Source organism: Fusarium verticillioides, chromosome 2 (assembly GCF_000149555.1).
Source record: "Fusarium verticillioides 7600 chromosome 2, whole genome shotgun sequence".
NCBI classification, from domain to species: domain Eukaryota; kingdom Fungi; phylum Ascomycota; class Sordariomycetes; order Hypocreales; family Nectriaceae; genus Fusarium; species Fusarium verticillioides.
The window spans coordinates 1,741,001-1,768,811 of NC_031676.1; the positions used below are offsets into that span (position 1 = coordinate 1,741,001).

At 49.0% G+C, this 27,811-nt stretch overlaps 8 protein-coding genes across 11 annotated transcripts; 4 read left to right on the plus strand and 4 right to left on the minus strand.

Moving 5' to 3' along the window:
* Window positions 1-888: 888 nt before the first annotated feature.
* On the minus strand, window positions 889-7,214 carry FVEG_06387 (cohesin loading factor subunit SCC2). The gene is made up of 3 exons (XM_018894755.1): window positions 6,806-7,214; window positions 6,575-6,758; window positions 889-6,522 (listed from the first exon to the last, which is right to left on the minus strand). The coding sequence occupies exons 1-3, from the start codon at window positions 6,948-6,950 to the stop codon at window positions 1,254-1,256; spliced, it is 5,598 nt and encodes a 1,865-aa protein (XP_018751882.1). The 5' UTR covers window positions 6,951-7,214; the 3' UTR covers window positions 889-1,253.
* A 274-nt stretch (window positions 7,215-7,488) lies between these two features.
* FVEG_15850 (DNA-directed RNA polymerase I subunit RPA12) lies at window positions 7,489-7,958 on the plus strand (the record flags this gene model as incomplete). Its single annotated transcript, XM_018905076.1, has 3 exons — window positions 7,489-7,603; window positions 7,654-7,888; window positions 7,940-7,958. The coding sequence occupies 3 exons, from the start codon at window positions 7,489-7,491 to the stop codon at window positions 7,956-7,958; spliced, it is 369 nt and encodes a 122-aa protein (XP_018751883.1).
* FVEG_06388 (deoxyhypusine hydroxylase) lies at window positions 7,680-9,192 on the minus strand. The gene is made up of 2 exons (XM_018894756.1): window positions 8,561-9,192; window positions 7,680-8,509 (listed from the first exon to the last, which is right to left on the minus strand). Exons 1-2 carry the CDS (start codon window positions 9,055-9,057, stop codon window positions 7,993-7,995), a joined length of 1,014 nt encoding a protein of 337 aa, XP_018751884.1. The 5' UTR covers window positions 9,058-9,192; the 3' UTR covers window positions 7,680-7,992.
* A 351-nt stretch (window positions 9,193-9,543) lies between these two features.
* On the plus strand, window positions 9,544-11,059 carry FVEG_06389 (cytosolic Fe-S cluster assembly factor NBP35). The gene has a single exon (XM_018894757.1). It carries the CDS (start codon window positions 9,961-9,963, stop codon window positions 10,987-10,989), a length of 1,029 nt encoding a protein of 342 aa, XP_018751885.1. The 5' UTR covers window positions 9,544-9,960; the 3' UTR covers window positions 10,990-11,059.
* Window positions 10,840-11,917, minus strand: FVEG_06390 (hypothetical protein). Its single transcript, XM_018894758.1, has 4 exons — window positions 11,709-11,917; window positions 11,540-11,642; window positions 11,333-11,466; window positions 10,840-11,268 (listed from the first exon to the last, which is right to left on the minus strand). Exons 1-4 carry the CDS (start codon window positions 11,709-11,711, stop codon window positions 11,080-11,082), a joined length of 429 nt encoding a protein of 142 aa, XP_018751886.1. The 5' UTR covers window positions 11,712-11,917; the 3' UTR covers window positions 10,840-11,079.
* Window positions 11,918-11,924: 7 nt separating this feature from the next.
* Window positions 11,925-13,786, plus strand: FVEG_06391 (hypothetical protein). The gene is made up of 8 exons (XM_018894759.1): window positions 11,925-12,205; window positions 12,279-12,287; window positions 12,333-12,377; window positions 12,429-12,523; window positions 12,575-12,592; window positions 12,642-12,934; window positions 12,982-13,201; window positions 13,258-13,786. Exons 1-8 carry the CDS (start codon window positions 12,032-12,034, stop codon window positions 13,421-13,423), a joined length of 1,020 nt encoding a protein of 339 aa, XP_018751887.1. The 5' UTR covers window positions 11,925-12,031; the 3' UTR covers window positions 13,424-13,786.
* Window positions 13,787-20,113: 6,327 nt separating this feature from the next.
* FVEG_06392 (Ras-like protein) lies at window positions 20,114-27,170 on the plus strand. Of its 4 annotated transcripts, none has more exons than XM_018894762.1 (6): window positions 20,114-20,556; window positions 20,672-20,786; window positions 20,861-21,136; window positions 21,189-22,342; window positions 22,415-25,818; window positions 25,873-27,109. In XM_018894762.1, exons 1-4 carry the CDS (start codon window positions 20,539-20,541, stop codon window positions 21,428-21,430), a joined length of 651 nt encoding a protein of 216 aa, XP_018751890.1. In that variant the 5' UTR covers window positions 20,114-20,538; the 3' UTR covers window positions 21,431-22,342; window positions 22,415-25,818; window positions 25,873-27,109. The 4 variants fall into 4 exon arrangements, with proteins under 4 accessions (XP_018751890.1, XP_018751891.1, XP_018751889.1 ...); XM_018894763.1 differs by having other exon boundaries at window positions 22,415-25,814; XM_018894761.1 differs by having other exon boundaries at window positions 22,415-27,170.
* Window positions 22,500-26,924, minus strand: FVEG_06393 (hypothetical protein; the record flags this gene model as incomplete). The annotated part of the gene is made up of 1 exon (XM_018894764.1): window positions 22,500-26,924. One exon carries the CDS (start codon window positions 26,922-26,924, stop codon window positions 22,500-22,502), a length of 4,425 nt encoding a protein of 1,474 aa, XP_018751892.1.
* Window positions 27,171-27,811: the final 641 nt, after the last annotated feature.

A 27,811-nucleotide genomic window follows, 5' to 3' on the forward strand; every position in this document is an offset into this window, starting at 1 on the left:
TGGGTTCTATGCTGGCCGGTTATTATGAGCGACACGACACGTCAAGGAGACCTCACGACTGAACTGGCAAAAAACAGGCTCCGTGAAAGGTCCGCGACAGGGAACAAGAGGCCTCCTCCTGTTCTGGAGCTCCCCAACTCCTCCAATAAGCTTGATTCTGGTTCCACTGGCATCATTAGCAGCCACAACGCCAGCTAACATGACTGAGTGGCTGTATTCGTGTCCATGACCAGACGGTGATAGCCAGCGAGTTACAGAGTACAGTAAACGATTCAGGGTTGTGCAGCTGACGACTTCACTGAGCAACAGCCCCATTGGCAGGCTATGTCCATGGCTCATCAGCTAGTAAACGACTTGTAGTCTAACTTAAATGACCAGACGCCAGCCAGAGTCTTGTTCTTGCGGGCTGTGGGTCGTCGTCAACTACCTGAATACCTACTCCGTATCCGTAGGTACGTGAGAATTAATGCTCGCAGGATTAGGTACCTTAGTTAGACTCCGCCAAGCCGGCTAACTTTGCCGGCACGATCTGCTTATGCCTTGGCGATCTGACTACCACGACAAGCAATCAAAATTATGTCATCTATGCATCTCTTTATCCAATTGCCTTGTTTCTTGGCACTCACATGGCATATTCATTTCCGCCCTATGTCCAGCTTTGCTTGTTTTAGACTTGCACTTTTCGCATCGTCGTACAACTTTAACTCGAAAATTATACGATAAACCAGTCCCACTCCTCGAGGCCATTGTCATTCCCAAATCGAAGTTGAGGCCCCTCTTCTTTCTTTTGCAGTGTAGTGAGCTTTACCACTGTTTCCAAGTATGCTCAATTTATGTACAGCTAGTCATTTCTTATGCCAGTCATCATCACAAGGGGATAAGATCCAGTGGCTATCACAATATTGTCTTTGTATTTAAATGGTCCTAAATGCGCGAGCTTCGCTGATATGCATTGTATGCTGCGCTTGATCTCTTTCCCGTCCGACCAAAAGATGAACTATATGGCCTCGTGGCTATAGCTCAGGTATCATCAAATTGAAAAGCCACAATGCTCCAAAACGCCATTCCTCTTCTCTTAGCTGCATTTTCACTTCAGAAGACCAATGTATGCCCCATCGGCCAAAGCCATTTTCCCAATAAACGCTTTCTTCGATGCACCCTCGCGGGCTGACAAACGCCTGTCCCTGTCACTTTCGTTACTTGCTTGAAAGCAGTCCAATTCACTTCATAGCCCATGTTCCATCAACGTCTGCTCAAATCCAGTCTCCATCTCCAAGATCTGCATCCATCTCTGGCTCAGGTAAGGGGTTTTTTCGAGGTCGACCCCTTTTTCGTGGCTGGGAGTCAGAACGCGCCCGTTTCTTGCGGCCACCAGGCGTATGTCCTCCCTTTCGCTTGCGTCCCCTATCCGCAGCAGCTTCGCCCTCTTCATCCTCGTCTGCGCTGGGAGTCGATGGCCCTAAGTCCATCTGTTCGCCGTCATCGGCGACCTTGAATTCCTTGTCAACGTTGAGGAGTTCAACAAGGTCGGTACACTTCCTGATCATTCGCTCTTGATCTTGAAGACCAGCCATATGAGACTCAATCTCGTCCCAGACCTTATCTCCGTGAACTCCTTGGACCTTGACTGGCGTCTTATTGAGATCTTTAGCCAGTGCTTTGGCCTTACTGTCGTGTCGGCTAGTTCCCATGCCGTAAAGTCGGCGCAGATACGTTCGCGTCTCCCACATTGACAGCAGAATGATAGATGCCGTTGTGAGCTGACGAAGGCGGCTGGGCTCAACGTTGGCTGCAACCGCGAGCGCTGCCGGGGGCTGTCCATCGACGGGTGCTGCTAGAGCCATTGACTCGTTTTGAATTCCGGGGATGCTCGCTGGGGTGTCAGATGCCGATAATTGCAGGGCATCCACACTGACATTAAAAACTTCTGACTCGATGGCCTGAGCGACGGGGGCGCCCGTGCTCGTCACCATTTTTTCGATCGCATTGACGGTGGTTTGCAACTCTCCAACGGTCTGATATTCGAAGAAGGCCAGGTTCTCGGTGATGAACCGTGCAAAGGCCATGTGGGATGGGACTTCCTCGCTTATATCGAGTTTGACTAAATCAAAGTCCAACTGGCCACAGAGCTTATCTAAAAAGCGCTGACGATTCTTCATCTTGCTAATCTTCAGCACCTCCATCAAGAAGTGTAACTTGGACTGGAAAGGGTTGGTGGTGGCACCGCGCGTGTCCTCTACTACATCGCGTTGATAGGCAAAAGCCGATTGCACTGCTTTGGCATACTCTCTTTCCAAAACAGTTTCGTGCTTCTCATGCGAATATCGATGTTCGGAGAAAGCCAGTTCTGCAATTCTGCGGTTTGACGATGTTTCGAGAGTCATCAAGGTAACACAAGTCTCCTTGGGGTGTGTCAAGCCTTGTCGGTTAATGCTGCCGAGAACTTCTGCGGCGAGAAAGGCATGGTCGCCCTGGCTTGAAACTGCAATTCGAGAAACGTGCTTCAGGAACCTCTGGGAGGTGGCGCTGGCCACATCGTCAAAGTTTGTCCCTCCCATGACTGCAAGCTCCCTCTTCTTGCCAGTTGCTGGTGCTTCGGCCGCTGTTTCAGATCGCTTTTCTTCCATGAAAAGAAACTCTCTGATTGATCTCAAGATGAGTACCTCAAGACCAGGTATCTGCTCTTTGAAAACCTGATCAAACAAGGTGTACAGTTTAGGGACAACATAGTTGCGAGGCCATGCTTGGCAAATCAATCCAAGGGCGTCGAGCGCTGACTTGCGAATCTCGAGTGGTTTAGAAGGCGCGGCAAGCGGTATCAGCTTCTCGATGGCGAGCATAGGAACGGTTTCTCCTTTCCAGGCCGGCAACTTCGATTTGAACCAAGCAGTCCATTCGTCGAGCTTACAATGTTTTGCGATCATGCCAATTAATAGGCTATATCCATAGGTAAGAGTGGTAGCCGTCTGGTCGATAGGTCTGGCCTGGATTTGTACGAGTTTCTGAATGCTGGAATGTAGAGCAGAAACCAGAGGCGTGTAATTATTGAGTAACCCACAAACAACCTGAGTGCAGGCAACTAGATCGTCGAGAGGGTTCCGTTGGTTGACTCTTGTGATAGCCTTGAGCAAGAAGGTGCGTATTTCAGACAGAAACTCGGTATGGACACTGGAAAGAGTGGGCAACACTCGGCGATAGATGATTGTCACGTGCCGGAAAGCAGCCAACTCCTCTGGCGTAGAGAAGTTCGCAAGATGTGGTTTCAGGAGGCGTATCTGTTCGAAATTGAACAGTTTGGGATCAGCATTAGCAAATATCGTGAGCACCTGCAAAGCGTCGCGCCCAGACGGAGTTGAAGGATCATCCGGATCGAGGTTATCGATTAATCCAAACATGTTAGCAACGAGTTTGGTACAGACTGTGAAAGGTCCACCCAGAGACTTATCCTTTGGTTTCAGGATGGTTCGAAACACCTTGTCAAGCATTTCAGTAACCGTACCGGACTTGACAGTCTGGATGACAAGCGACACGTGCTCGTTGAGTGAAGTTTGGTAAACTGCGGTTCCGTCGTCTTGGTAAAAGGGCGCAAACCAAACCTCCTCTATCATCTGGCGGGCTAAATCACGGACACCCTCATCTGGATCCTGTACTCGACGCAACAGCCCGTTCGCTATCATGCTCCGCAGTGCCTTGCTTGGATTGCGAAGATAGATATCGCGAGTAAGCTTCATTGCACGTTTGCGTACACCGAGGCCATTGTCATGGAATCGATTGACAATCATGGGAGTCAAGGACGTCTCAAGACGTGGTCGCATCGTCATGCAGTTACCAAGCAGTCCCAGAGCAGAGTCTCGCACTTGAATTGATGAATCGCCAGCACATTCCAGAATCAGATCAATCACGGTATTGTCGGCATCCAAGATTGAGGGGTCAGTCTCGAGCACTTGGTTCACGCTCTTGAGACTGCGGCTTCGGACTGTAGCTTGGTCACTGGCCATAGAGCCAAGAAGAATGTTCAGGATCTTGCTGAAAGCTTCGCATAGTGGTGAACGTAGTAAGATGATCGAGTAAGAAAGTTTGGCTTGATTTGTCGATACAGTCTTGATTTTGAACGTGTATTCATTGGCAAGCCATCGCCGGTCCTCGACCATCATCCTCAATCGATAAGCCAGGCGTCCAAGTTCCTCATCTCGTTCGTCATCTTCATCTGTGTAAGAGTCGTAGCCTACATGTACCTGGGATGCCCAGCCCGTAATGAGAAACGAGATGGCACTCGACAGATGTGGATCTTCGTCACTCCTGCTCTGCACATGCTCTAGAACGACCCGATAGGGCCCAGTCCAAGCTACCAGCTGTTCCAAGCGAGTTTTGTGTTCCAGAGCTTGATTGGCGACATCGGCAAGATATTCGGACAACTCGTCACCGTCTGTCCCATCGGAGGAACTCGTGAGACTTTGAACACGAGAACGGAGGCGGGAAATGGCAGCACTCAGTCCGCCCAATAGTTCCAGTGCCATATTTTTCGCTGGGGCAGCAGTCTTGGGTGCTTCGAAAAGCTGGACCATCATGATCATCAGAAGGCGAAGCAATAGTTCAGCTGACGGCCAGTCGGGTGAATCAAGGCAAGTAGTAAAATCTTCCACGAACAGATCAAGAAGATTTCGGTAAGGGGTATCTCCAGATTTGGTCGACCCGATGGCACGTTTGACGATGAAGCTTATCACATAAGATGCATTGCGCTGCGCCGCATCAGACAATGGAGCAACAGAGATCTCAAGGTCCTTGATAGCAACAGCGTGTTGCTTCGCGCCCTGTACCTCACTCTTAATCGATGAAACAAATTGCTTTGCAAGTGGCGCGCGATCCTCCTCATCGGAAGTTCCTTCTTGCTCGTGATTGGGGTTATTGTTGAGATTGCGCATCAATTTACTGCGTGTTTGATTCTTGTTGTTATCCACTCGCCCCGAACTAGCTTGAACCAGCCTCATGATCAAAGCTGACACAGGCTGAATATTTTTCCCGTCGGATAGCTTGAACTGTCGAGCACTTTGCTTGCCGACGGGGAGCTTCTCCAGGGATGTAAGAATGTCGTCGATGATGCCTTGGCGTTGCTCAGGTTTGATCAAGAAGATCTGTGAGAGCATGTCCATTGCCACGGACCGAAGCCCGTCAAACTTTTGAACTCCCAGGACAGAGTCCTTCTCAAAGTATGCATTCTCCATGAAAATAAGTCGGGAGGCGGTGTACTCCATTGAATTGATCACTGACTCTGAGAGCTCGATCTTGGTAACAAGTTCTGCTAACAAGGCGAACAACTTCTGGCAAGAGAGGAAGACAGTGTTGATAGGCTTCTTGTGCTTGGAAAGCAACTTGAATACAACAGATGCAGGTCCAGATGGCCGGAGTTCCACGAGAGGCATGACAATGTCCTCGGTGACCTTTCTGAAGACATCAGCGCATCTCTGGATAACAGATTCCGAATACAGCTGCTTGTCTTCTCGTCCGCCCGAGAGAATACGCAGGCATGTGCGAGCTGACTTCAGCATTGTCTCCACGTCCGAAAGCTGTTGTACCCATGTATCAACGGCATCTTCGCCCCAAGTCTCGTCGACTCGAATCTCCAGATTCTCAACTTGCTTCAAGCTGGCATCACTCAGTTTCATGATTTCAATCAGATGCTCTACTGGGACGCGGTCGAAACATCTTAAAGCAATTGTCTTCTGAATAGCGCCATGCATCTTCTGTTGCGAAGAGGCGGTCATAGCAGCCTCTTGGTCTGGTGTCAGAGAAACAATATCGTCTTGTCCGGGTCCTGCTTCAAGCATTCGTCCTACTGAGTTGAACACAACGCGCACAAGCTTGTCGAGCGCATGGAGGGCTGCCTCGCTGCGTTGACGCTGATCAAGGCTCTCCCCAATCAGATCTGGACTACGAGAGTAGGTTTCTTGGCTCTCTTTTCGAACGGATAGATGATGGGGATCCTCCGGCGGAGCTTCGACCTCTATGTACTCTTCTCGATTGATATTGGCAGCTGGTAGCTCAATCCGAAATGCTCCATTCTGATTAGCTTCGGTGGTCGCTTGGATGGGAAGCTGAGCTGCTGTGGCTGGAGACTGCGCCATCGGCTGTATTTGCGGTTGCTCACGTTGGACTGGCACAACTGAAAGATCTTGCTGAGGCGCATCGCTCACGTCAACATAAGTTGAAGGATCAAATTGTCTCTTAGATGGTATCGCAACTTCGATCCTAACGGAGTTTGACTTGTGTGCTTTAGAGTTATGCGCCGGCAAGTTAGGCGGTTGTGGAGGAATCGGTGACTTTATTGAAGATGATCGTTGCTTTGGTGTCGGGTGGCCAGGTGCTTGACCGTTGACCTGCTTGGCATCAGAAGCCACGGGCTTTGTCGTCTTGAAATAGCCTCCAACTTTATCGAAGACATTTCTTGTCAGCGGCGACAAACCATCAATCAGGCTCTTGCTGGTAGGGGGGGTCGAGTTCATTCCTGAAATTGAGGTAAACTTGCTACTCGACGGTCAGATTGTGGTTCATAGTATGCACGGCATAGTTATCATACTAATGTGTTCGTTGACTGGGCTTGATTTCTTGGAGGACATGGTCAACCGCTTGCTTTACGTTGCGCGGCATCTGACTATGGCCCGCTGCTTCCTTATTTAGGTTGTTGAAGTCGTGTGTTTGAAATAGGTCATGTAGAGGAAGCGCAGGGGAGCCTGAGCCTAGAATGGGGTCGGGGATGATGTCTGACGAGAGTTAGGCGAAGATATATCGAGAAGCGGTGAGAACTGACCAGAAATGAGAGGAATGGTTGATGTTTGTGGTGAATAGGGAAGCGCCTCTTGGAGGGTGAACGGACGAGCAACAATGCCCTCCTCAGCCCCCATTTGAGCAAACTGCCCATTTGGGTCCGCCCCATGCTGCTGCGTGTTGTTCATTGTCGCCGGAGGGAAGGCGATTCATCGCATATCTTGGTTCGAAAGGAAGGAGCGAATGGATACCAGCGCATCGGATATTGACAGGATAGGGTCAGGTATGGATCAAAAGACACGCTCTGTGCGCGTGTGCAAGAGAAATATGTTCTCAAGAAGCATGTAGTCGGAGTCGCGGTAAGGTGATTGTGTTAAAAAAGCAACGGGATTAAATGCAGCTAAGCATTGTTACCCGCTTTGCGTGAATGTAAACGACGAGGTCAACACCTGGGGAAACCAACATGATCAGCCTCGCGAGCATTGGACTTTCCTTGGATGTTTTCGAGGCAGCTACTGGTCTGTGCGCAAGATGCACCACCACTCAGAGACTATTCCGTCATGGTCCACTCTTGCCTCGTCAGTTTTTCCGGAAGACCCTTGCAACCTTCAATTTGAGCCTATGATGGCTGGGCCAATTTTTTGTCTCTGATGAATTTGTTCAGCTTGTGCATGTAAATTGGTTGACCGAATTCTCCAATTCTGCAGAACTCACTCACGACTCACAATGGCTGCGATCGGAACTCTCGTCTTTTGTATCGACTGCGGTAATCTATTGCCTGCAACAAAAGGGACCCAGCGAAATGTTTTGCATTGCGAATGCTGTGGTGCAGAGAATCGAGGTTTGTACGCTTGGTATGGTATTTGGCAAGATCTCTAACAGGTTGTGCAGATACTGGTTCCAAAGTTACCGTTACACAAACAAAACCCTCCGATTTCCCTTCTTTCTTGAGACAGAAGCTCCAGTCAAGTGTCCAGGCTGTTGAGAAGCACAATTTGCAAACTGATAGCACTGCTCACGAAACATGCCCCAAGTGCGGTCGTGAAGAGGTCAAGTATACCAACGTTCAATTGCGCGGTGCAGATGAAGGATCAACGGTCATCTACCTTTGCGATTGCGGCAACTCGTGAGAATCCCGAATCCATCTATTTTAACTAATCTAACATTCAACTTTTAGGTGGCATGAAAACAACTAGACGCAATACTAGACAATGCGAGCGCACTCATAAATCATACAGAAACTCCTGCAGTCTCGGGGATCAAAGCATACTCAGCCTCTCCACCCTTCTCATACTCAGCGATATCCAGCGCAACAATGCAACTCTCTCGAACAACCTTTTCCTTGTCATGAAGGAACTTTCTTAGGGTAGCCTCGACACCTTCCTCCTCGCCCAGACTTCCAAGTGCCTCGGCTGCTTCATGTCGAACCATGCTAGCCTCGTTGACGTCACTCAACGCCTCAGTCAGGGCTGGGATAGAAGCGGGGTGTGAAAGCTGGCCAAATACAAAGGCGATCTCGTGTCGGAAGAGTGCGGAGGAGTCAGACAATCCTTTAGCAAGAGCGAGAACAGCGGGGACAGCAGTGGGCAGGTCGGGAGGTGATGCCAGATCTCGGAGAGCAAACATGGCGCGGTAACGGAGGAATAGAGGCAGATTTGTATCCATGAGCTTATGGCCAAGCTCCTCGACTTCGGCCTTCTGTTCGGATTCGGGCATCGGGGGCGCAGGATCGATAGAGGCAAAATCACTAGACGACAAATGTTAATCAGGGGCAACCCCAACATGTCTTTGCACAAACCTAGGGCGCAACTTTTCCTTTCGTCGCTCTTCTGAGTTCTCCCACTCGATGCGCTGGATAGCGATCTCGCATGTCTCGATAATGCTTATGTCCTCCTCTTTGCGGTCTCGGTACTCGCGGAGGATGTCTAGGTTGTCAGCCCAGCCTAAGGCTCCAAGGGCTTCGGCAGCTTCGTGGCGGCACATTGGGTCCTCCTTCAAATCAGCCAGAACCTGTCGGAGAGGCTTGACAGCAGCGGGGTTGCCTGTCTGGCCTAGACAGTATGCGAGCTCATGCTTGAGCAAGGCTGAAGGTGAGGTGAATCCGGCAGCAATGGCTTCAATGGCCGCGATCCTTGTAGAATCGTCATCCGAGGTGGTCGCAACGTGCTTCAGTGAGAAAAGAGCACGAAAACGGATGGGAAGAGGGGTGTCCTCAGAACAGAGGGATTTCCTCAAGCTCAGAACCGTGGAATCGGCGGAGTTGGAGGTCTCTGGAGTATCAGCAGAAGGAGACATTTTGGATTATTGGTTGGAAACAGATCTTGATGTATAGTAGGGTGCTCTAGATCAGCTCAGAATAAAATCTTCGCGGGGTCCTGAGCTTATCTTATCTCAGACAGATATGAAATAACCCCGCCACTGATCGGCTTTTTTTTTTTAGGTGTGTCGGTCGAGTTTTGGGCAGATCACCAACCGCCTTTAGCCGGTCCGATAACCGGCGCGCTCTCAGCGTATTGGGGTACGAAAATGTTGATATCAACTCACGAACAGTAAGTCGTTGGATAAACATTTCTTGGAAAGGCCATCCTTTCTTCTATATCTATCAGACATGGATCAGTGGGTACCCATTGAGAAGTCAACGGTGCGAGCTTATGGAGTTCCATTCTTATTTCCCATACACTTGGTCCCCCGTGATCTAAAACAAATGTTTATACCTGTGAACAAAATGTCTCAAGATCTAGGGGATCCAGGAGACTCGTATAGTGATCTCACCTCCCGCAGCTTTCCTCGTAGAGCTATCTTAATGCATCAACATATTCATGAATCTTTATTACTACAACGTATCTTGACTCATTAGCATTTCTTATTCCGCGGCGATCCTTCACATCGCCGGACGCTTGCTAAGCAACCAATCAACATAGACGCTTAGTACTTACCCTAGGAGCAACCACATCGATTATCTTAACCTTGTTAACATTCTTTGGACTCTCTTAAAAGTTGATGCAGAAACATACCAGATCCTAATCAGGAAGAATTAGCCCTCACTCCTTTTTCTTTCTTACTACCTACTCTTTTCCTCGCTGTTCAGTACAACCCTAGAATTTGTTGCATTATTAAGCTTCGAGTTCACGTCGCCACCTCCAACTCACTTTCCTTTGCTTTGCTTTGCTTTGCCTCACTTCACTTCACAAAAAGCCGATGGCACCCTCTCTCGAGGCCCCAGAGGCTGTAGACGATGTCCTCGCCAATCCGATCAAGCAGAAGCCACAACTAGTTGCGCCAGAGCCCCAGAACTGTGTTGGCCCTGATTCAGAGCAAGCCGGTAAAGCGGATGCATGCGCCGGGTGTCCAAACCAGGCCATCTGCGCATCAACGCCCAAGGGACCAGACCCTGATATCCCTATCATCTCGGCGCGTCTGGAGAATGTCAAGCACAAAATCCTAGTACTGAGCGGAAAGGGCGGCGTCGGAAAGAGCACATTTACATCTCTATTGGCACACGCCTTCGCGACAAATCCAGACAGCACCGTGGGTATCATGGACACTGATATCTGTGGACCCAGTATTCCCAAGATGATGGGCGTGGAGGGCGAGACTGTGCATGTCAGTGGTACAGGTTGGTCACCCATCTGGGTCATGGACAACCTCTCGGTCATGAGTATTCAGTTTCTATTGCCCAACCGGGATGACGCTGTCATTTGGCGGGGTCCCAAGAAGAACGGTCTGATCAAGCAATTTCTCAAGGATGTGGAATGGGGTGACCTTGACTTTTTACTTGTCGACACACCACCAGGCACAAGCGATGAGCATCTGAGTGTAAACTCATTCCTGAAGGAGAGTGGGATCGATGGTGCTGTCATGGTCACCACACCACAGGAGGTATCACTTTTGGACGTGAGAAAAGAGATCGACTTCTGCCGCAAAGCCGGCATCAGGGTGTTAGGTCTTGCAGAGAACATGAGCGGCTTCGTCTGCCCCAAGTGTTCAACCGAAAGTCAGATCTTTAAAGCAAGCACAGGAGGAGGACGTGCGCTGGCTGAAGAGATGGGCATTCCCTTCTTGGGATCAGTGCCCTTGGACCCTAGAATCAGGATGGCATGTGATTACGGAGAGAGTTACTTCGACTCATTCCCAGATAGCCCCGCCTGCATTGCGTTTCAAGGAGTTGTGAAGAATGTTGCGATGCAGTTGGGATTGGACACCCAGGAAGTGCTGCCGGATGAGTAGGCAGATACCTTCAAGTTGCATTTTTATGTAGATCATGATATATGGATTTCGCTGCCACACCGCGTTGCCTTTCTTTTGTGTGATTCTTGTTTACTCTGACTTAAGCTTGTCGGGGATCTCCTCCAAATCTTCCGCTGACTCGATATCAATAATTCGTCCGACCTCGGCCGTGTTGCGCATCAGCTCCTTGGCGCCGGCGTAGAGCATTCTAATCTCGGCGTTGCAGGTAACGGGTAGATAGAAGATAAGTACGTATGGCACAGACAAACGCCCATCGCCCTGTGCTCATATCAGCATCATGTCAAATATCAGGGAATCCTAACAGTTGCTCGATCAGACATACCATGGTGAGGGGGTAGCTCAGGAGGATAAATCGAGGCGCATGATCGGGGAGGTCATCGCCAATTTCTTCGAGGGAAGTATAAACGATCTTGTCTTCGTCTTGTCGGATTTCGTAAGTGTTCTTATCGATCAGGTCTACAGGAGGGACGGTTAGCAAGAGAAAGGAGACATACGACTGCCAAGTCTTATCACAAAGAGACGTACATACAAATAACAGCTTGGGGATCCTTGGCCCGAGAAGTCGTTAGTCTAAACTTGCGGAGGTGGTCCTTTGACTCTCCGGAGAAGGTGTACAGTCGCGATTCCGACGCCTAAACGCAAGATGTCAGCGGGCGAACTCCGCGGAGATGGAGAGGAAGGCGTGTGAGTGGTTGTACCATTTCGAAGCTTTATTCAACTTTTATAATAGGTAGAGTCCCCTTTGTAGCTGTTCGAAAGCTGTGTCTGATACCTCAACTCTGTTTAGCAGTTATCAGTCGAGTTAAGTTGGTGTAGCCCAATGCCCCGCCAAAGGGTAGCTGTTGACTTGACCCCACATTGTCCCGCCATAGGTTGTCTAGCGCATCGGGTTAACGTCATCTACAGGCTGTCGAAATCGAGACAACATTGGATCAATAAAGGGAGAACTTGCATATTTACCCTGCTATCTGCCTATCACCTGATCCTCAAGCTCTCCTATTGCATCTGACTGTGACCATCCATGTTCTCACGCATCTCTCAGGTAACCCGGCATCTTTCATCTCCCGTTGTTGGCAACACCAGTCGATTCGCCCTAGGAAGAACCATGGTTCCTATATCGGCAGATGAGCGCAACTCGCGCACCATTTCTACAGCCGCCTGCTTGATCATCGGTGACGAAGTTCTGGGTGGAAAGGTATAGTTATTTGGATACATCTTATCTTACTGTCCGTGTAACAGAATCGGGGTAACTGACATCATGAATGTAGACAGTTGATGTGAGTAATTGAAGTACGAGCTAGATATTGTATTAATCGAGATAGACCAACTCTGCCTATTTTGCCAAATGGTGCTTTAACCTCGGAATTGTAGGTCTAACCATGGGTAGCTAAGAATGCGCGAATGCTAAATAGATATAGAACCTCAAGCGCATCGAGGTGATAGAGGACGATGAAGGCGAAATTGTTGAGGCTGTTCAGAGAATGAGTGACCGTTATGACTTTGTTGTTACTAGGTAAGTCCTTCGGCGACGCTACGTGGAAAGTGAATAGCTAACATGAATCAGTGGTGGAATCGGGCCTACGTGAGGATTCACTACCCTCATTTTAATGTAAGGCATACTAATATCTTAGGCACGACGACATTACTTACCAATCGATCGCCAAGGCCTTCAACCTGCCTCTCAAACTACACCAAGAAACCTTTGACAAGATGAAGCTGATGTCAAAGGTTCATCCCAATCAACTCAAGTTCGATTGGGATGTCGACTCGCCAGCAAGAAGGGCAAAACTTCGCATGGCTGAGCTGCCAATTGATGAATCTCGGGACCTTAAGAAGCAAGCTCTTTTCCCCCATGATGATCTCTGGGTTCCCGTATCAGTCGTGAACGGAAACATCCATATCCTGCCGGGTATCCCTAGACTCTGTATGTCATTTCCTGAGCGCCGCTTACTATCTGCTGACCGGGAACAGTCCAGAGACTTCTCGATGGGCTGAAGCCTCACATCCTGCCACGTCTTAGTGACCCCGAAGGGAAGGGTACGCATAGAGTACTGTTCTCTACGCCTCTTCCCGAGAGTGGTGTTGCTGACTACCTCACAACCTTGGCTGCTAAAGTTGGGCCCAAAGGTGTCAAGGTCGGAAGTTATCCTCGCTGGGGCAGGAAAAACAACACGGTCACCCTTGTTGGACGGTTAGCAGGAAACATTACCAAATGCTAAAGAGCCAAATATGCTGACACAGATATAGGGATTTGGACTATCTTGAGAGTCTCGTTGATGAAGTCCAAGCTGGCATCCAGGGTCTGCGAGTTGATGCTGAGAGTGACGGAGAAGAAGACCCGAAGGAGATTAAGAAGCAGGCGACCGAAGACGCGGACAAGGACACCGCGGAGCAAGTTGTTGAGAAACCTTGATATACCAGTATCTTGATAACTGTGATCCTTGGATATTTGGAAATCCACAAGGTATGGTGGCGGGTTGTAGTTGCGCTGATCACAGTAACATCCGTTGTAACTCTGTAAAGAGCTGCAATTGGCTACATTGCATGCTTCGTTGATATCCTTGAATATATGTAGACAAGTGTGATAGAATGTTCGGAGTTGCAATCTGATACCGGCGCACGGGCTTGAAACTTTTGGTGATTCAACGGTCAAAACCTGATCGTCTCATCGATCATGGCGCTCTTTATTCAGACGAGCTGCATAGGCAGCATTTTTAAGCAGCAGGCATCTCAGAGTAATCTAACGTAGATGAAAACTAGCACTTAGACCTGTGTATCGATTTTGCTGCGCAGTTACCTGTGTAGGTATTCGACAAGTCTTTGAATCGCCTATAGATTCAGCACTTGCGGCCAACACATAAAACATATGTCGTGCATCCTGGTACAAAGCAAAGGTGTTGAATCTTTGTTGTATCATACGGATACTGACTTTAGGGTTGACAACCGAGATAAGACAATGGAGCAGACTTAAGTCTCATCTCCGACGCCCTGAGGGGCCGTAACGTAGTATCGGCGTTGAACAAGTTGACTTGCCAAAGTCATACCAAAGTCATATTATCATACGATTTTAAGTAACAAGAGGGGTCAGTGGTCTGTTGATGTTGCAGATCAACGCGTGAACATCAACTTCCATGAGACGCCTCTGCGTGGAAGGCTAGAGGAACTCGTGCTTCATGTGATGGCACACTGTATTCGGAAGCTGACTCGAGGCTCTTGCCTATAAGGAACCTAGGGTGTGGCGAAGACCAGGGGGTATGAACAACGAGGATGGTGGAGGTGGATTCGAATAGATTGTCTTAGGCACATCGTAGCGGCGATAGCAAGGGTCTATGCAACAGCTCGTGACATGATCGGCGCCGAGATCAGAAGTTAGACCTTGAACAAACCCACGACACCTGAGGGGGAGATTGAAGTATGTCGTGATGTGCGCTTGGCATAGAACTAAGCCAGAGTGTAATCTACCGAAAAGGGGCTGTTGCTAGGACGAGTCCTAGAGACACAACCAAGTGGATCACAACCTGGAACTGGTGGAGACGGATGCAAACGCAAATGCAAAAGACGTCATTTCGTTCTAGAAGCTGACTATAGAAGTTGTTGGAGATCATTCACATTCAACTTGATTGCATTGATGTTCCGTGTGGTTGCATTCGGCCGAAAGGGTCAAGAAGCGGAACTCCAAGCGACACAGGTGAATATGTTCTGAAATAGTGACTGGTAGCATGCCAGGATAATTGCTCATGAAGAGCTAAGGATGGATAGACTCGTGTTGTCTAATGAGTTTCTGAATATGTTTATAAATCGTCCTTGTAACTTCAAGCTCTCCTCTCCCTGAACTACAGGATCACGTGTCTGCCCGTTGCAGCTCTGACAGAAGCCCCACACGTTTACCCCACAAGTCCCGTCGAGCCGCAATATCACAGTTACTTGGTTCTATCGTCAAGTATCCTTACAAAGAGATATCTTCCCCTCGTAAAATCCTATAAGATCTTCTGCTCGTAGAGAAGGATTTAATTCATGTGAGAAAATCAGAACATCTTTCCAAACGCTGCTACTTCTGAGAATGGTGGCGTACAGCAGTCGCTCGCTGGACGAGGAGAGTAGACGTGTCTACCCGTAAGGATTCAGCGCCAATTGGTGCTCGCAACATAGATATCAGAAATACAGGGCCTGGCGACATGGTTCGCCCTTCCTGTTATATTCCCTTGGGAAACCTCTGTGGATATTCTAGGCGGCTACTGTTGAACACTTGGATGCGATACGCGACCTGGTTACGGCCATAACTCAATTCCGATCATACCCTGGAGGACGATTCTTCCATTTTTGTACCTAGGTACGTTGCTGGTTCTTTTAGGGTAAAGAACACTACTCACAATGACATATTGTGGCCCTAGGGAAGAGCCGTGGCGGACCCTACAGGCATATTCGGGATCGGTTGCCAGGCACGCTCGTTGTTGAAACTCGCAAACCATGATAGCCAGTTAACCGACGTGTGGGCTTCACACAGACACTAGACAGTTAGTCGAAGTTTTAATAAAGGGCTTGTTTGAGAGCTTTGTTCGTGTACCCATTGTCCTAACCCGTTTACTTGACCGAAGCCCTATCCTAACGTGCGAGATTGGCTTTCGGCTCCTGGCCCCTTGGGTAGGTTCCTGGCAGAGCATAGTTTTCTTTGTATCATTGTGTTATTAGTCGGTTATGTGATTGGCTTTGTAGATTCATCAAGTTTTCCGAGCGCATTGCTGAAACTTCTATCTGAGGTCGGGAACCAACCCCCACCCCGACTCAAGTGACTAGACACTACCATATCGAATTTACTTAGTAGTTGCCCTAGGCCTCTAGCCTCATGCTTTGTCTTGATATGTTCTCGTCACCTCTTATTCGACGTAAACCCAGTCATCGCAGGCTATCAGTGAAAATTGCTTAGCCCGGGATGATCTTCGAAGTGATAAGAGTGCTCGGCTTGACAAACCCAACTGAAGCTATCGCTGCGCTAAATCTGTTCTTCATATCACTTAACAGAACCCTTATGTAATGTCTTGAGAGGGGCAGTTATCTAGGATCTGTATCATAGTGATCAGATTGGGTTATCGACCTAGCCACGCCACGCATCGATCGACCCCCACCCGGCATTCATCCTGTTAACACACCATCACATCTTCAACAGCCTCAAACGCGCCAACGCTAGTAGTACAACGTGCTGGACGGGTGTTGTGGTTCATCTGGCGAAAGCGGCTGGCCATTGCAACGTGAAGTGGTTGTACATTGGAGGAGAATGAAAAGAACAAAAACCCTGAGCGTGGTGAAACGTTTATCCTGCAGGCACAAAGACATTTCCACGATTGAGGTGCAGGCTAGTGTTCAAGCTGGGAATAGGGTCAGCTCATGGTTTGATTGCTGAATTCAGCCCAAACGTTGCAGGAGTCAAACCATGTCTGGGCTTTTTGTGTTTTTTAATTGTTTTGTAGACGGCTCATCTTCAACCTGAGACCAAACATATATGAGTTGACATGATAGTGTACGTACTGCGTAAGTTATACTAGTGTGAGTTCCACCAGATAAAACATCTTACATCGTCATTACAGCAGAATTTAGCGAAAGACAATGAAGTCGAGCACCACTCCTACCGCCCTGCACATTAGAAACTACGACCCTGGACTTGGACTCTGAGCTAACCGACTTGAGATTAAGAGCATCGGAGCTTGTTAACCTGTCACCCCATTCATTCCCCAGGTCCAGGGGCTCACCGATGGGACGGGAGACCTGGAAAGAGAGAGAGAGAGAGAGAGAGTAAGGGGTGAGGAACGTTGATCTGCATTAGATCGAGACGTGAGAGAATGACTGTGGTATGGATAATGGACTCACGCCAGTGTCATCATTGGCGCGTTGATGTGAAAAGGGTTCTCTTCCTTCTGTCACAAATTTGTTGTTGGTTGAATCCTGACAAGGCACGGCTTAAACGTTCTTTGCGTTCTTTGAAGGTCCTAGCGCTTGGGCCATGGGATTGGATGTAATTGGCTGTGATGAAGCTGTTAGTGGTGACAGCGACCGTTCAGACGACCAATTCGAGTGATAACTGGATATCTGGGCGCGAAATGGTAAAAGTGATTCCGAGGTCTCAACTACCTATACCCGTGCAATAAGAACGCAGACTCTGTTGTACGAGGCACCCACCAAGGTTTGTATGAACCAACGAAAAATGCTGGTGATGAACAGGACTAGCCATTCGATCAATAATGTGCGAGGACTGCGAGGACGGTGCCTTGCACGTGTTGGATGAAGTATGAGGCCTATTCTAAGAGGCTATATTTTATATCGTGATATATATACATAGTTTAAAAGAAGGTTTCCCTATCAACGAAAGCCAAAGGATCACCTCGCTTATTTCTGGATTGATGAACATACGGAGTAGACATCCATGATATTAGATGCATACTGTCCAGGAGATAAGATACACACAAGCAACAGCCACCAAGAACAAACAGTAGAGTTGAAATGAGCAATTAGAGTCCAAAGGGACCATGCGACATGTCTGATGCCAAGGGAATAACATCGTTACCCAGCTATACTCCAAGGATGGTCATTATGTTGAGGCCGAGCTCTATTACTCGACGAAAATTATGAAGATAGATTGAAGTTTTGTTTCGTCTGATCTGGTTTATAAGTTATGAAATAATGTCTAGGTTACTTAAGGAACAACAAACAAAAGATGGAGAAGACAACGGTCGCAATTATCAACGGTAAATAATGTGTATGGATGGTCGGCCTCATTTACATGGCTCGACCGAAAAGGCCGGGGTCACGGCGCCGGTGTATCTCGGGGGTGTTCCGCCGTCCATTCTCCTGCCTTAGCGAGTAAGACGATGGGGTTAGAAGAACGGGCTAATTTGTTCTATAAATCGTAGCTTAAAAAGAAGCGCGGAATAACTTTTAGACTTGACATATCACAACCAAGGATGAGGCGTGCCCTGGCAGCCTGGGTAGCCGTTAAGGATCTGCACCCTCGCTTGCTGTTGCTGGTCGGTGACCGGTAGCTTGGTGTTGTGATGAAGAGACGCTCCAGAACAGACGGGAGAGAGACCCTTGGCCTGGTAAGCAAATTATTTATTACATTCAGGGACTTTAATCCATTGCCCCTATTCCACCCACCTCTGCTGCCACCCCTCGCCTGTCGGTCTGCGGTCTTCACAGTGGGAGGAGTGTGATCTTGGTATAAAAGAACGGATACGGATACTTGGTTTGTGGTATTGGACGCCATCGCTTCGTCAATTATAGTAATTATATGCATCTGCTGTGGGAACACAGGCACGCGGACACGGTGAGGAATTGCTACAGCGAAACGTGCAGGACAATGCACAATCAGCTGCATAGCACGTTGTGGTGCGCTTACGATTGGCAGAGCAGACGCAGCCAGCCGCTGCCCTTGCAGAACTGCGTGGAGGAGGCCAGCAACAGGGAGCAACAAGACCAATTGCTAACCAGCAACAACTGGTGCTTTTGCTGCTCAACTGCAACTGCAAAGCCAAGCACAAGCAAGGGTCCCCATGTCTTGGCCCACATCCGACTCATTAAGTTGGGTTTCGCACACGCCCCGACCCAACCTTTACCTACGTCCACCATATGTACATACCAACCTCGTGTGCTTGTCCAGTGGAGGAGCTGCTGAAAGGCCGCTGTAAATCAATAGGTGACTGGCAACCCGCTGGGGCCAGAACATCAACATTGAATCGTTGCTGCAGGCATGATCAGTCTCTCACCATCATGAGTCGAAAAAGATACGGAGGCGACCGAACGGCAAAGAGAAATTCTGCTCTTTGTCACCACAAGGCTTTTTTATCCCCTTCTTGCCTCACACGAAGCCTTGCCTGTCGCCACGTTAAAACATGGCAAACAACAAGAGCAAGACAAGGCCCGGTCCAGCTCTGTTCATTCTGTTGAAACAGTACTAGCTACTAACTTACATGTAGTAGCTACCGTAAATCTCGCTGCCCGGGCTGTTGGTTTTGCAGCCACTCTTGTTGTGATATTGTTAACGCTTCTCTTGGCGTAGCTTTTTTTCTTTTCTTTTTTGTTGAATTAGAGGCTTCAATCAGATGGCATGGCCAGGCGCCCCTAGGCGTCGTGGTAGGGCTGCAAGAGAGCATATGATAGGTTCATCCTGTGGTTTCTTCACTAGTTAATAGTGAAATTGTGTTTTCTCCTATGCCATAAACGGGCATTTCTAGATTCCGTAGAACATATCCTGAATGCTTTATCACTAACCAACAGCCAAACACAACCACAAGCTTGCCGCCTCTAACATCCATGGATGCTACCATGTTATGGATTGTATACCTCCTACTCCGTAGACCTCTCACCATCTGAATATCGTTACTCGTTACCCCACTACGCGCGCTCTAACTAGAGGCTGGGCTTTATCGACCCTACGGAGTAGTCTAGCCACCAATCCGGCCATCGGGTGTTCCCCTCCAGAGGTCTAGATACATATCCACTGACAGGACGGGAACGGGTAGCCTCCAGTGGTCCCTCCCTCCATTCATTGTGTGTAGGTTACTAACTTAGTTATCTATCTCAGCGCTCGGGAGCGCCCAGCGACATTGACCACCTGGAAAGCCGTGGGGCGGGTGATGGTGACGGTGCTGTGGTGTTAGTGTTGGTGTTGGTATTCTGGATGCGCACTGAGCGCTTTATCAGCTGGAGTGATACTCAAGTGTCATGTCAATTGAGACAAGGCCAACCCAGCCATGAGAAACCTGTTACCGTGTGTTCCTTTCTTCATCATCCCCAGGTTTCTGTTTGTCGGCGTGTATCGGATACTTGCCTCTCTACAGGTCGAAAGAAGAAGAAAAAAACAGAGAGAAAGAAGAGCAAGCGCAAACACCTAACAAGCGCGAGAAAATGGCTGAAAGTGTTGGATACTTTGCTGGGGGTCAAATTGCCACTGATTCGATGCCAAATGCAAACAATCAAAGAGTATCTAGTACCCTCAACTGCCCCATCCATTCCTAGGTCCCAATCCATCGACGCCCCCCCCTTCGGCCCCCCCCCCCTTCCCCTTCCCTTCCCAGTCCCTTGCTCCCCTTCCAGGATCCAATGCTTTCCTACCCTGGCCTTTCGACCCTTTCCCCTTTCAGGCCTTGTTCCCCTTCTCTCTCCTGGTCACTCTCAGTCTACCCTCAACTCTTCTGCTTTGACCTTTTTTTCGAACCCATTTGGCCCATTCGAATCGTCTCTCTCCCTCTCTCCACACATTCAAAGCTAGAATCCGCTCGCCCCAGCGGCAAACCATTCAGTGCAATTCAATCCGGTTCAGTTCATTTCGTCCTATTCCCCATCTCCCTTTGTTCCTCGCATCATCTCGTGTCGACCGCAAAGAGCGCCTTGCACCTCGAATCATCTCATCTCGTCCTGTCCTTTGTTGTTCGCCTTTCGACAAGTCCATTTCTCGCGACGTCCGGATCTTCATTCACGACGACAAGTCCCGGTCAAGAGATATCATTATCAGGGAGCGCATCTTGAACTCTAATCACAATGGCTGCGAACACAAAGGTAAAGCGCGAAACCACATTGCCTTGGCAGCAACAGCACCTGTCATCGAATTTCTCGACATAACACTGCATCATTTCGCCACACATGATCGATCGTGTTGCTGACCTTTCATTAGTTCCTGCGAGAGTACAAGCTCGTTGTTGTAGGTGGCGGTGGTGTCGGCAAATCCTGCTTGACTATTCAGTTGATCCAGAGCCATTTCGTCGACGAGTATGACCCCACGATTGAAGGTTGGTGACTCTAGATTCATTTGCGTGACCATCACGTCGCGTCTGGAGCAGTATTAATCAACTGTCAACTACAGACTCGTACCGAAAGCAGTGTGTCATTGACGAGGAGGTCGCATTGCTCGATGTCCTCGACACAGCCGGCCAAGAGGAGTATAGCGCCATGCGCGAGCAGTATATGCGAACTGGAGAGGGATTTCTGCTAGTCTATTCGATTACTTCGCGACAAAGTTTCGAGGAAATCACCACCTTCCAGCAACAGATTCTGCGAGTCAAGGATAAGGATTATTTTCCCATGGTCGTTGTTGGCAACAAGTGCGATCTGGAAGGCGATCGAGACGTGTCACGACAAGGTATGTTGTATTACTAGTTGACTTTGGCATGAATCACTGACAATGGAAACAGAGGGAGAGGCACTTGCAAGGTCGTTCGGTTGCAAGTTCATCGAAACATCCGCCAAGTCCCGAATCAACGTCGACAAGGCCTTCTACGATATCGTACGAGAGATCCGAAGATATAACCGTGAGATGCAAGGCTACTCAACTGGTAGCGGTGGCACTTCAGGAGCGAACGGTCCCCCAAAGCCCATGGATATGGACAACGGCGAGCAAGAAGCTGGATGTTGTGCCAAGTGTGTACTTATGTAAAGGGAATAATATCCAAGGGCGAAAGGGAGAACATCTCGAGACGAGGCGGATGCGATCGGCGGGATATACCCGATATGTCTGGTTTCTGTCAACTGCACGCGACACGATGTGAGGATGCAATATAACCAATAGGCTTTAGGAAGAGCACGGAGATGAAAAGTTGATTGCATCGGACGGGAGTCAGGATCTGGGTTCATATTCACATTTGATTTGGACGCAGCCAACGGAGATACCCAGCGATATGGGATTTAGGGACCCGGCGTGCTTATGGCAGAGAAAGTGTCTTTGTGAGCAATGCCGATGGTTCATGCTTTATGACCCACGATCCATACGACATGGAACATGGATCGGCGTTTCTCTGGAGTGGCTCGCTATCTTGGACGTTGTGGATAAACAAAGAAAAGAATCGTCTTGATACTGGAAGAGAGAGAAAGACAGGGGAGGGAGTCTGCAGACATTGCGAATGCCAGATGCAACTAAATGCAATGCTACTCATCCCATCCTCAGGACCTCGCGAGAGATAAAATTCACCCGACCATTTCCTTTTTTTGTTCTGTGTTGCCCGGGAGGATGAATTTTTCAAAGTACGGCTTCAGATTCTCTATATCCTTATTTTCATACATGTAATTTTTTGCTTCTATTTTTTTCTATTTGTCAATCTCGAGGTCTCCTTCTCTCCAGCAGCAATGGTTCAGTCAGTCAGACAATACAAGTACACATCCCTTTTTCTTGCGGTTCAAACATCTTCGTCTTTTGTCTCTTGATGCAGAACATTCCGTTCGACTGTGTTGTCAGCCACATGGCTTTTCTCATAAAACAATCTGGAATGCTTCATGTCCGAGATTCATCGGTGCGTCCCCTTGAGTTTCTCGTGCATGATAGGGTGGTCAAGTTCCTGGTTCGCTATGTTAGGTCAGTCTCAGCCTATCTGCGTCGTCGGCATCTTGTTACGTATGAAAACTGATAAGTCAATTGCAAACCTAGGTTCTATGTCTCAGAAACGCCAAACTCCGGAATCCTCCCACCTTAAGTTCACATGAACCAGTGTTTTCAGCCATTCATTCATTACCTAGACAGACACCACTTCCCCCAGAACCCTGCCGGTGGCTATCTCTCGATGCGGACCGAGAAGCTTGCGCCCAATATTTAGATTCCACAGCGGCTTATCAATCACCTTTGGCTGGTTGTTCACGTCGTTCTGTTCATTCACAACCCAGTCATTGCAAACGACACAAGCCCATGCCGTCGGCGCGCCCGTTACAAAACCATCGACGTTGGCCGAAACATTGACCTGCTCACTGGGTTTTTGCGCAAGGCAACTGGGACATACTGCCTTCTTGAAGCGCGAAAGCCGCCATTCTTGCATCAATGCCGCTTGTTTCATAACCTCTTCGGCATAGTACAACCTATGGAACCGGCAGAGCGATGTTCCTAGCATTCTGTTGGCACACGAACAGCCTGTCAGAGCCTCGGTACTCTTCTTGAGGTTGGCGGCTTTCGAGAGGCCGTTGACCAGTTTCCGTCTGTTTTGGGACTGCGCTTCATCAGCTGCAATGCCATATACCCGTCTAGTGCCGACAATTTGATTCTGGACCGCGTTCGGAGCACCGGCGCTCATCTGACCAGCACACTCATTGCAGAGATAAGCACGCATGCTGAGAAGTTCGCTTTCAGTTATGGGATTGTGCTCATGCTGGAACAAATACTTGACGTTGCCCCGGGTACAATCATTGCACACGGGGAAGTATGGCAGGGCTGTGTTGCGATGCGCAGAACTCTGGCAAGTAGCCTGACCATGCCCATCAGTGTTCCAAGCGGCACATGAACCCCATCCGCCCTCTCCCGGTTCAGCACAATAACGCTTTGTCCTTATAACCTTGTCTTCGCGAGGCACGTCACCAAGAACATTACGCACAGGTGTTGGTTGGTTTGTTTGACCATTGACAATGGAAAAGAGGCGAACCTGAGACTCCTCTTCAGGCTCTTTAGACTTTGACTCATGCCATTCGCTCATGTCAATACCCTCGAGATGATTGAAGACCTTCCAGCGTGAGCCCTTTGGCTTCTCCGTGAACCGAGGTTTCTGGTCCGGACCGAATGTGAAACCAAGGAAAGGATTGAAAGCATCTCGACCGTTTGCCTTCTTGGGCACCAGGCTTCCGCCAGCCGTTCTCTCTTGGGATGACTTTTTGCTGCCTCTAGAGGTTTGAGGCTTGAGCCAGCGCTCCCCGCGACTCGCTTGGGAACGCCTATGTGTCTGCCCGCCTTCCCAATCTACCAAGCTTGAGAACTCATCCTGGGATTCGTTGCTTCCTTCTGGAGACTGATCTGGAGCCTGCGGACCACTGTGTGGCTCTTGTTGGTCATTTTCGGTGTCCTTGGCCAGGATGGCACTGTTAGCATAGGGCGGACGTTCACCACTTTCATCGTCTGCGGTTCCTCGCACAAGTGGAGCCAGCTTCTCATACCAGTTTTCGGTGTCCCCCGATTGACTGTTTTGTTGGTCACCTGTTTGATCTTGAGGCAGTCCCGTTTGTGAATGGAAATCTAGTTGCTCTTGATTCAAGTTGCCCCAACCTTGCGGAGTTGGCGGAACGTGACCTTGTGCCATTTGAAGTTCCCCATGTGTATAGTCAAACGGCTCTTGGTCGGGGCCACCATGCATTGGCTGATCAGCTAGCTGTGAATTCCGTGTGAGGGTATGTAGTTGCTGTTGATCAAAGCCTCCGTCTTGTCCGAATGCTGCTGGATCTTGGCCTGACTCATTCCGGTAGTACGTAAAGTCAAGTGGTTGTTGTGCCGCTGAAGGTTGATGTAGCTGCGTTTGTGGTGCCGATACATTTTGTTGAGGATTGTATCCGTTTCCATATTGATTTGACGGTTGGTATGTCAGCGATGGTGAGAACCCCTGCGATTGTGTGTCATTCGCATTTCCAAGAGCACTCGGAAGCATAGGATCTTGCGTTCCCCAAATGTCAGAGAGCACAGGACCTCCCTGGAAGCAGCGCACGCCAGATATCGGCGGTGGCAGGTTGTGTTCCATACCGGCCGTCTTCATCTGGAGATTCTGATGGTCGCGCAGGAGATCCCAAACTTTTTGGTACCCTTGGAGATCGTTCTTTGGAACCTGGGGTTGTTGATTGAGCCAAAACCGAGCTACCAACCAGCGCAACTCAGAGGCAGATGTGTCCTTCAGTTGCTTGTCACCCGATGGAATGGGAGGGAGGGCAATGCCCTCAGGCGGGCGATGATGTTGATGAGATGCGGCTACGAATCGATATTGCTCTGGACCACCCTTGGCGTCGGTCAGGCCGTACATAGGAGCTGCAGGACCAATCCAGTGTTCGAGCTTTTGACCATCCTTGAGATCGTTGACACCTCCAGCGCCATATCCCAAGGCCAGGTAGTACAAAGGACCAGGACTATAGGTCTCTTTGTTTTGCCTGTTGGTTAACTTGCGGCGGTCAATACATCCAAACTTTTTCCAATTGAAAGCATCGCATTTTGCTTTGCGATGTCTGCAACTATCACATGGTCTTTGTCGGTCACAGTTCAACCCATGCCTGACACATTGCGTGCAGGCATTGAAAGGGGTGAATTGTCCGAAACCAACCCTGCTCAAATCGAAGATTGGATGCTGTCGAAAACGACCCTTTTCTTCCTCGACCATACAGTCGATACCAAGCTGCGTACAGCGCTCACACGCGTTGTATGGCTGGTGCCACATGACCAGACAGTCAGTAATCTTCCCAGCTGTCTTGCATCCTTGACACGGCTTTCTCCAAGTTGTGTTGGGCAGCACTTCCGCATATTCATGCCATTTTTCTTTGTCCCCCTTTGTATTCTCTTTGTCCGCCTCGAACTCGGGGCGTATCTTCCAGCTTTGGGGAATATTCTTTGCATTGAAAGAAAAACCGTCCATGAGCTCTCCAAGGTCCAAACATATTGTCCCATCTCTTTGACATTGTTTGCAGGCTCGCCTTTCCTCCCACTCTCCCCTGTCTCTAATCCAGCTGCAGCAATCGTCTCCCTTCACGTCACCGTTCTTGTGACGCAAGAAACAACGATCGCATGGATGTCGGTACCACGGTCGACGTGTGAGCTTCTTTGGCCGTCTCAGGGGCATCGTTTCAGATAGGTCAACCTTGCACTCCCCCTGTCTTCGACAATTGAGGCAATAGTAGCCTAGTATCGTATCGACATCGCATATTCCTCCCTGTTTCTTCCTGGCACATGCGTCGCAAGCCGTCTTCTCATACCCTTGAGGATCGCCAACGCCGTACCTTTTGTGCTCGAAGTGGATCAGCGTTTTAGGACCTTGAACCAGGCACTTATGGCCGGCCAGCTCTGGGTTATCCTTGTTTTTAGAGCGGTGATCAGCGCAGTTGGTGCATTCTAGATCATATACTTCGGGGCCGTTGCTTTGTCTGACCTGTTCCCAGTTACATTCCTTGCTCTGCGGGTTTTCACGACAAAAGATGCAAATTGTCCCTGCAACGACCTTTTCATGATCTTCTTTCTTGAGATCTTTGAGATAATTGCTCTTCGTCTTGGAGGCAGCCGGTTCTCCCCTGGGCTTCTTTTGCGGCCTGGGATCCGAAACAAGATCATTTTCACCATCGTGTTCCTCTTCATCAATATCCGCTTTCCGTTTCCTGGTTCTCTGGAGTTGCCTTGATGAAGGTGATGTTGTGTTTGGGGCGGGCCCGGGGATTTCAGAACTATTGGCGTTGTCTCCTTCGTCGCTAGAAGTGCTCGGCTGAAGATTTCTCATCCTTTTCGGAGCGGGCACCGTGGTATCTGGGGAAGCCGCACGACCTCTCTTCTTGGGACTGGGGCCACCAAATGATGCCTGAAAAGTTGGAGCAGAGGGAAGAGCAAGAGGAGTGTTGACCACATTGTGATGAACTGCAGTGGAATGAGGCTCATGTTGACTTTCAACAGGCGCAGGTTCCGCAGGCGTATAATCAACGTTCCCCGTATTATTCGGGTCAAGGTCAGTTGAGCCAGGATCTTCAATTGGAAATAGATTTGGAACGTCAAGAGAAGAATCGTTGTCGGATGGAATCATTGCCACATTATCTGTGTACCTCTGTAGCAGATGCCGAAGCCGACACAGAGCCGAATCACAAGCCTGTGCCTGTGCCTGAGGATTAGGAGCAGGGCGCTTGAATATCTCGTCTAGAATACCGTGGGATATCTTAGGTATATCTCGCGTCTCACAGTTCAAGTCCTCCGGCTGAGAAGGGTTCGGCTGGTTCGCATGCTGTACTTGGGGCATCGGAGGTTGTTGCCCCCCAGGGTTCAAGCCAGCGTTCTGTCCGTTAGAACCCTGAACAGGCTCATTGGGAGCTGTATTGCTCAAGCTTGGATCCCACGAATTTCCATGTATCGAATACTGATTGGGATATTGGCCTGGGTTTTGACCCTGATTTCCGGTCTGATTCTGGTTCTCATCATCAGGAAGCATGCTGTTGTTAGGGTTTCTCGACATGTTGTTATAGTCTCGAGAGAGAAATTCCGACTGTTTAATTCTCGATGAATGATACGGTACTTTGAACTGAAGGAGTTTGTAAGTATTTGAGGGCAGATAAGTTGGAGTCAAAGTGTGCTCCCTGAGCTAGTTTGTCAGAGACGGACTGCACAACAACATAAATAATAGAAACAATGAGAGTCCTGTTTATAAGTTTTAATACGGAATGTAAAGAATGGCCAAAGATTGTCTAAGACTTGAGCTGGCGTTCTTGATCTAATCAACTCAATGTTCCCTCGCCCAAGCACTGGATCCTTTGTTCAACATATGTCAACCAACGTGAAGCGTCTTTGTTCAAGACTCTCTCTTGGCTACCTACAGCACACCGTAAGGCTCTTTGATACTCGATTTAGATCTCTCAGTTCCATCATTCGTCTAGTGTCGTTCAGTGTTCATTCATTCTTGATTGATGCACAAAGAACTTGAGAGGAATCGGGCAAAGTTCGCAGATGAGACATCCATGAGAGTAACTGTAATGCCATTTCTAACCAATCGCCCTTATCCGTGAGCATCCTTTTGTCTTGACGGGTTTGCTGAGACTCGACCATTGTGATGTGCGAGTGCATCAGATGGACCCCCTGGGCCGCATCTGATTCTTTGTTGACATCTCTATTCAGCGATCGAGCGGGCCAGTGCATTTTCAATACACTCTCTTTACCATCAGGGCCAGCAAACCATTGAGACTGGCCCCCTCTTGGTCTGAGTGTGGACGGATCTCATATACTCAGAGGCTGGGGAATAGCTTCATTTCAAAAACGCCACTCTACCGAAAGAATATAATACGAAATTCTTGCTTTTATATCTACGCATACTCTTCACGCCATATCGCTGTGCTCTAGGCGACTAAC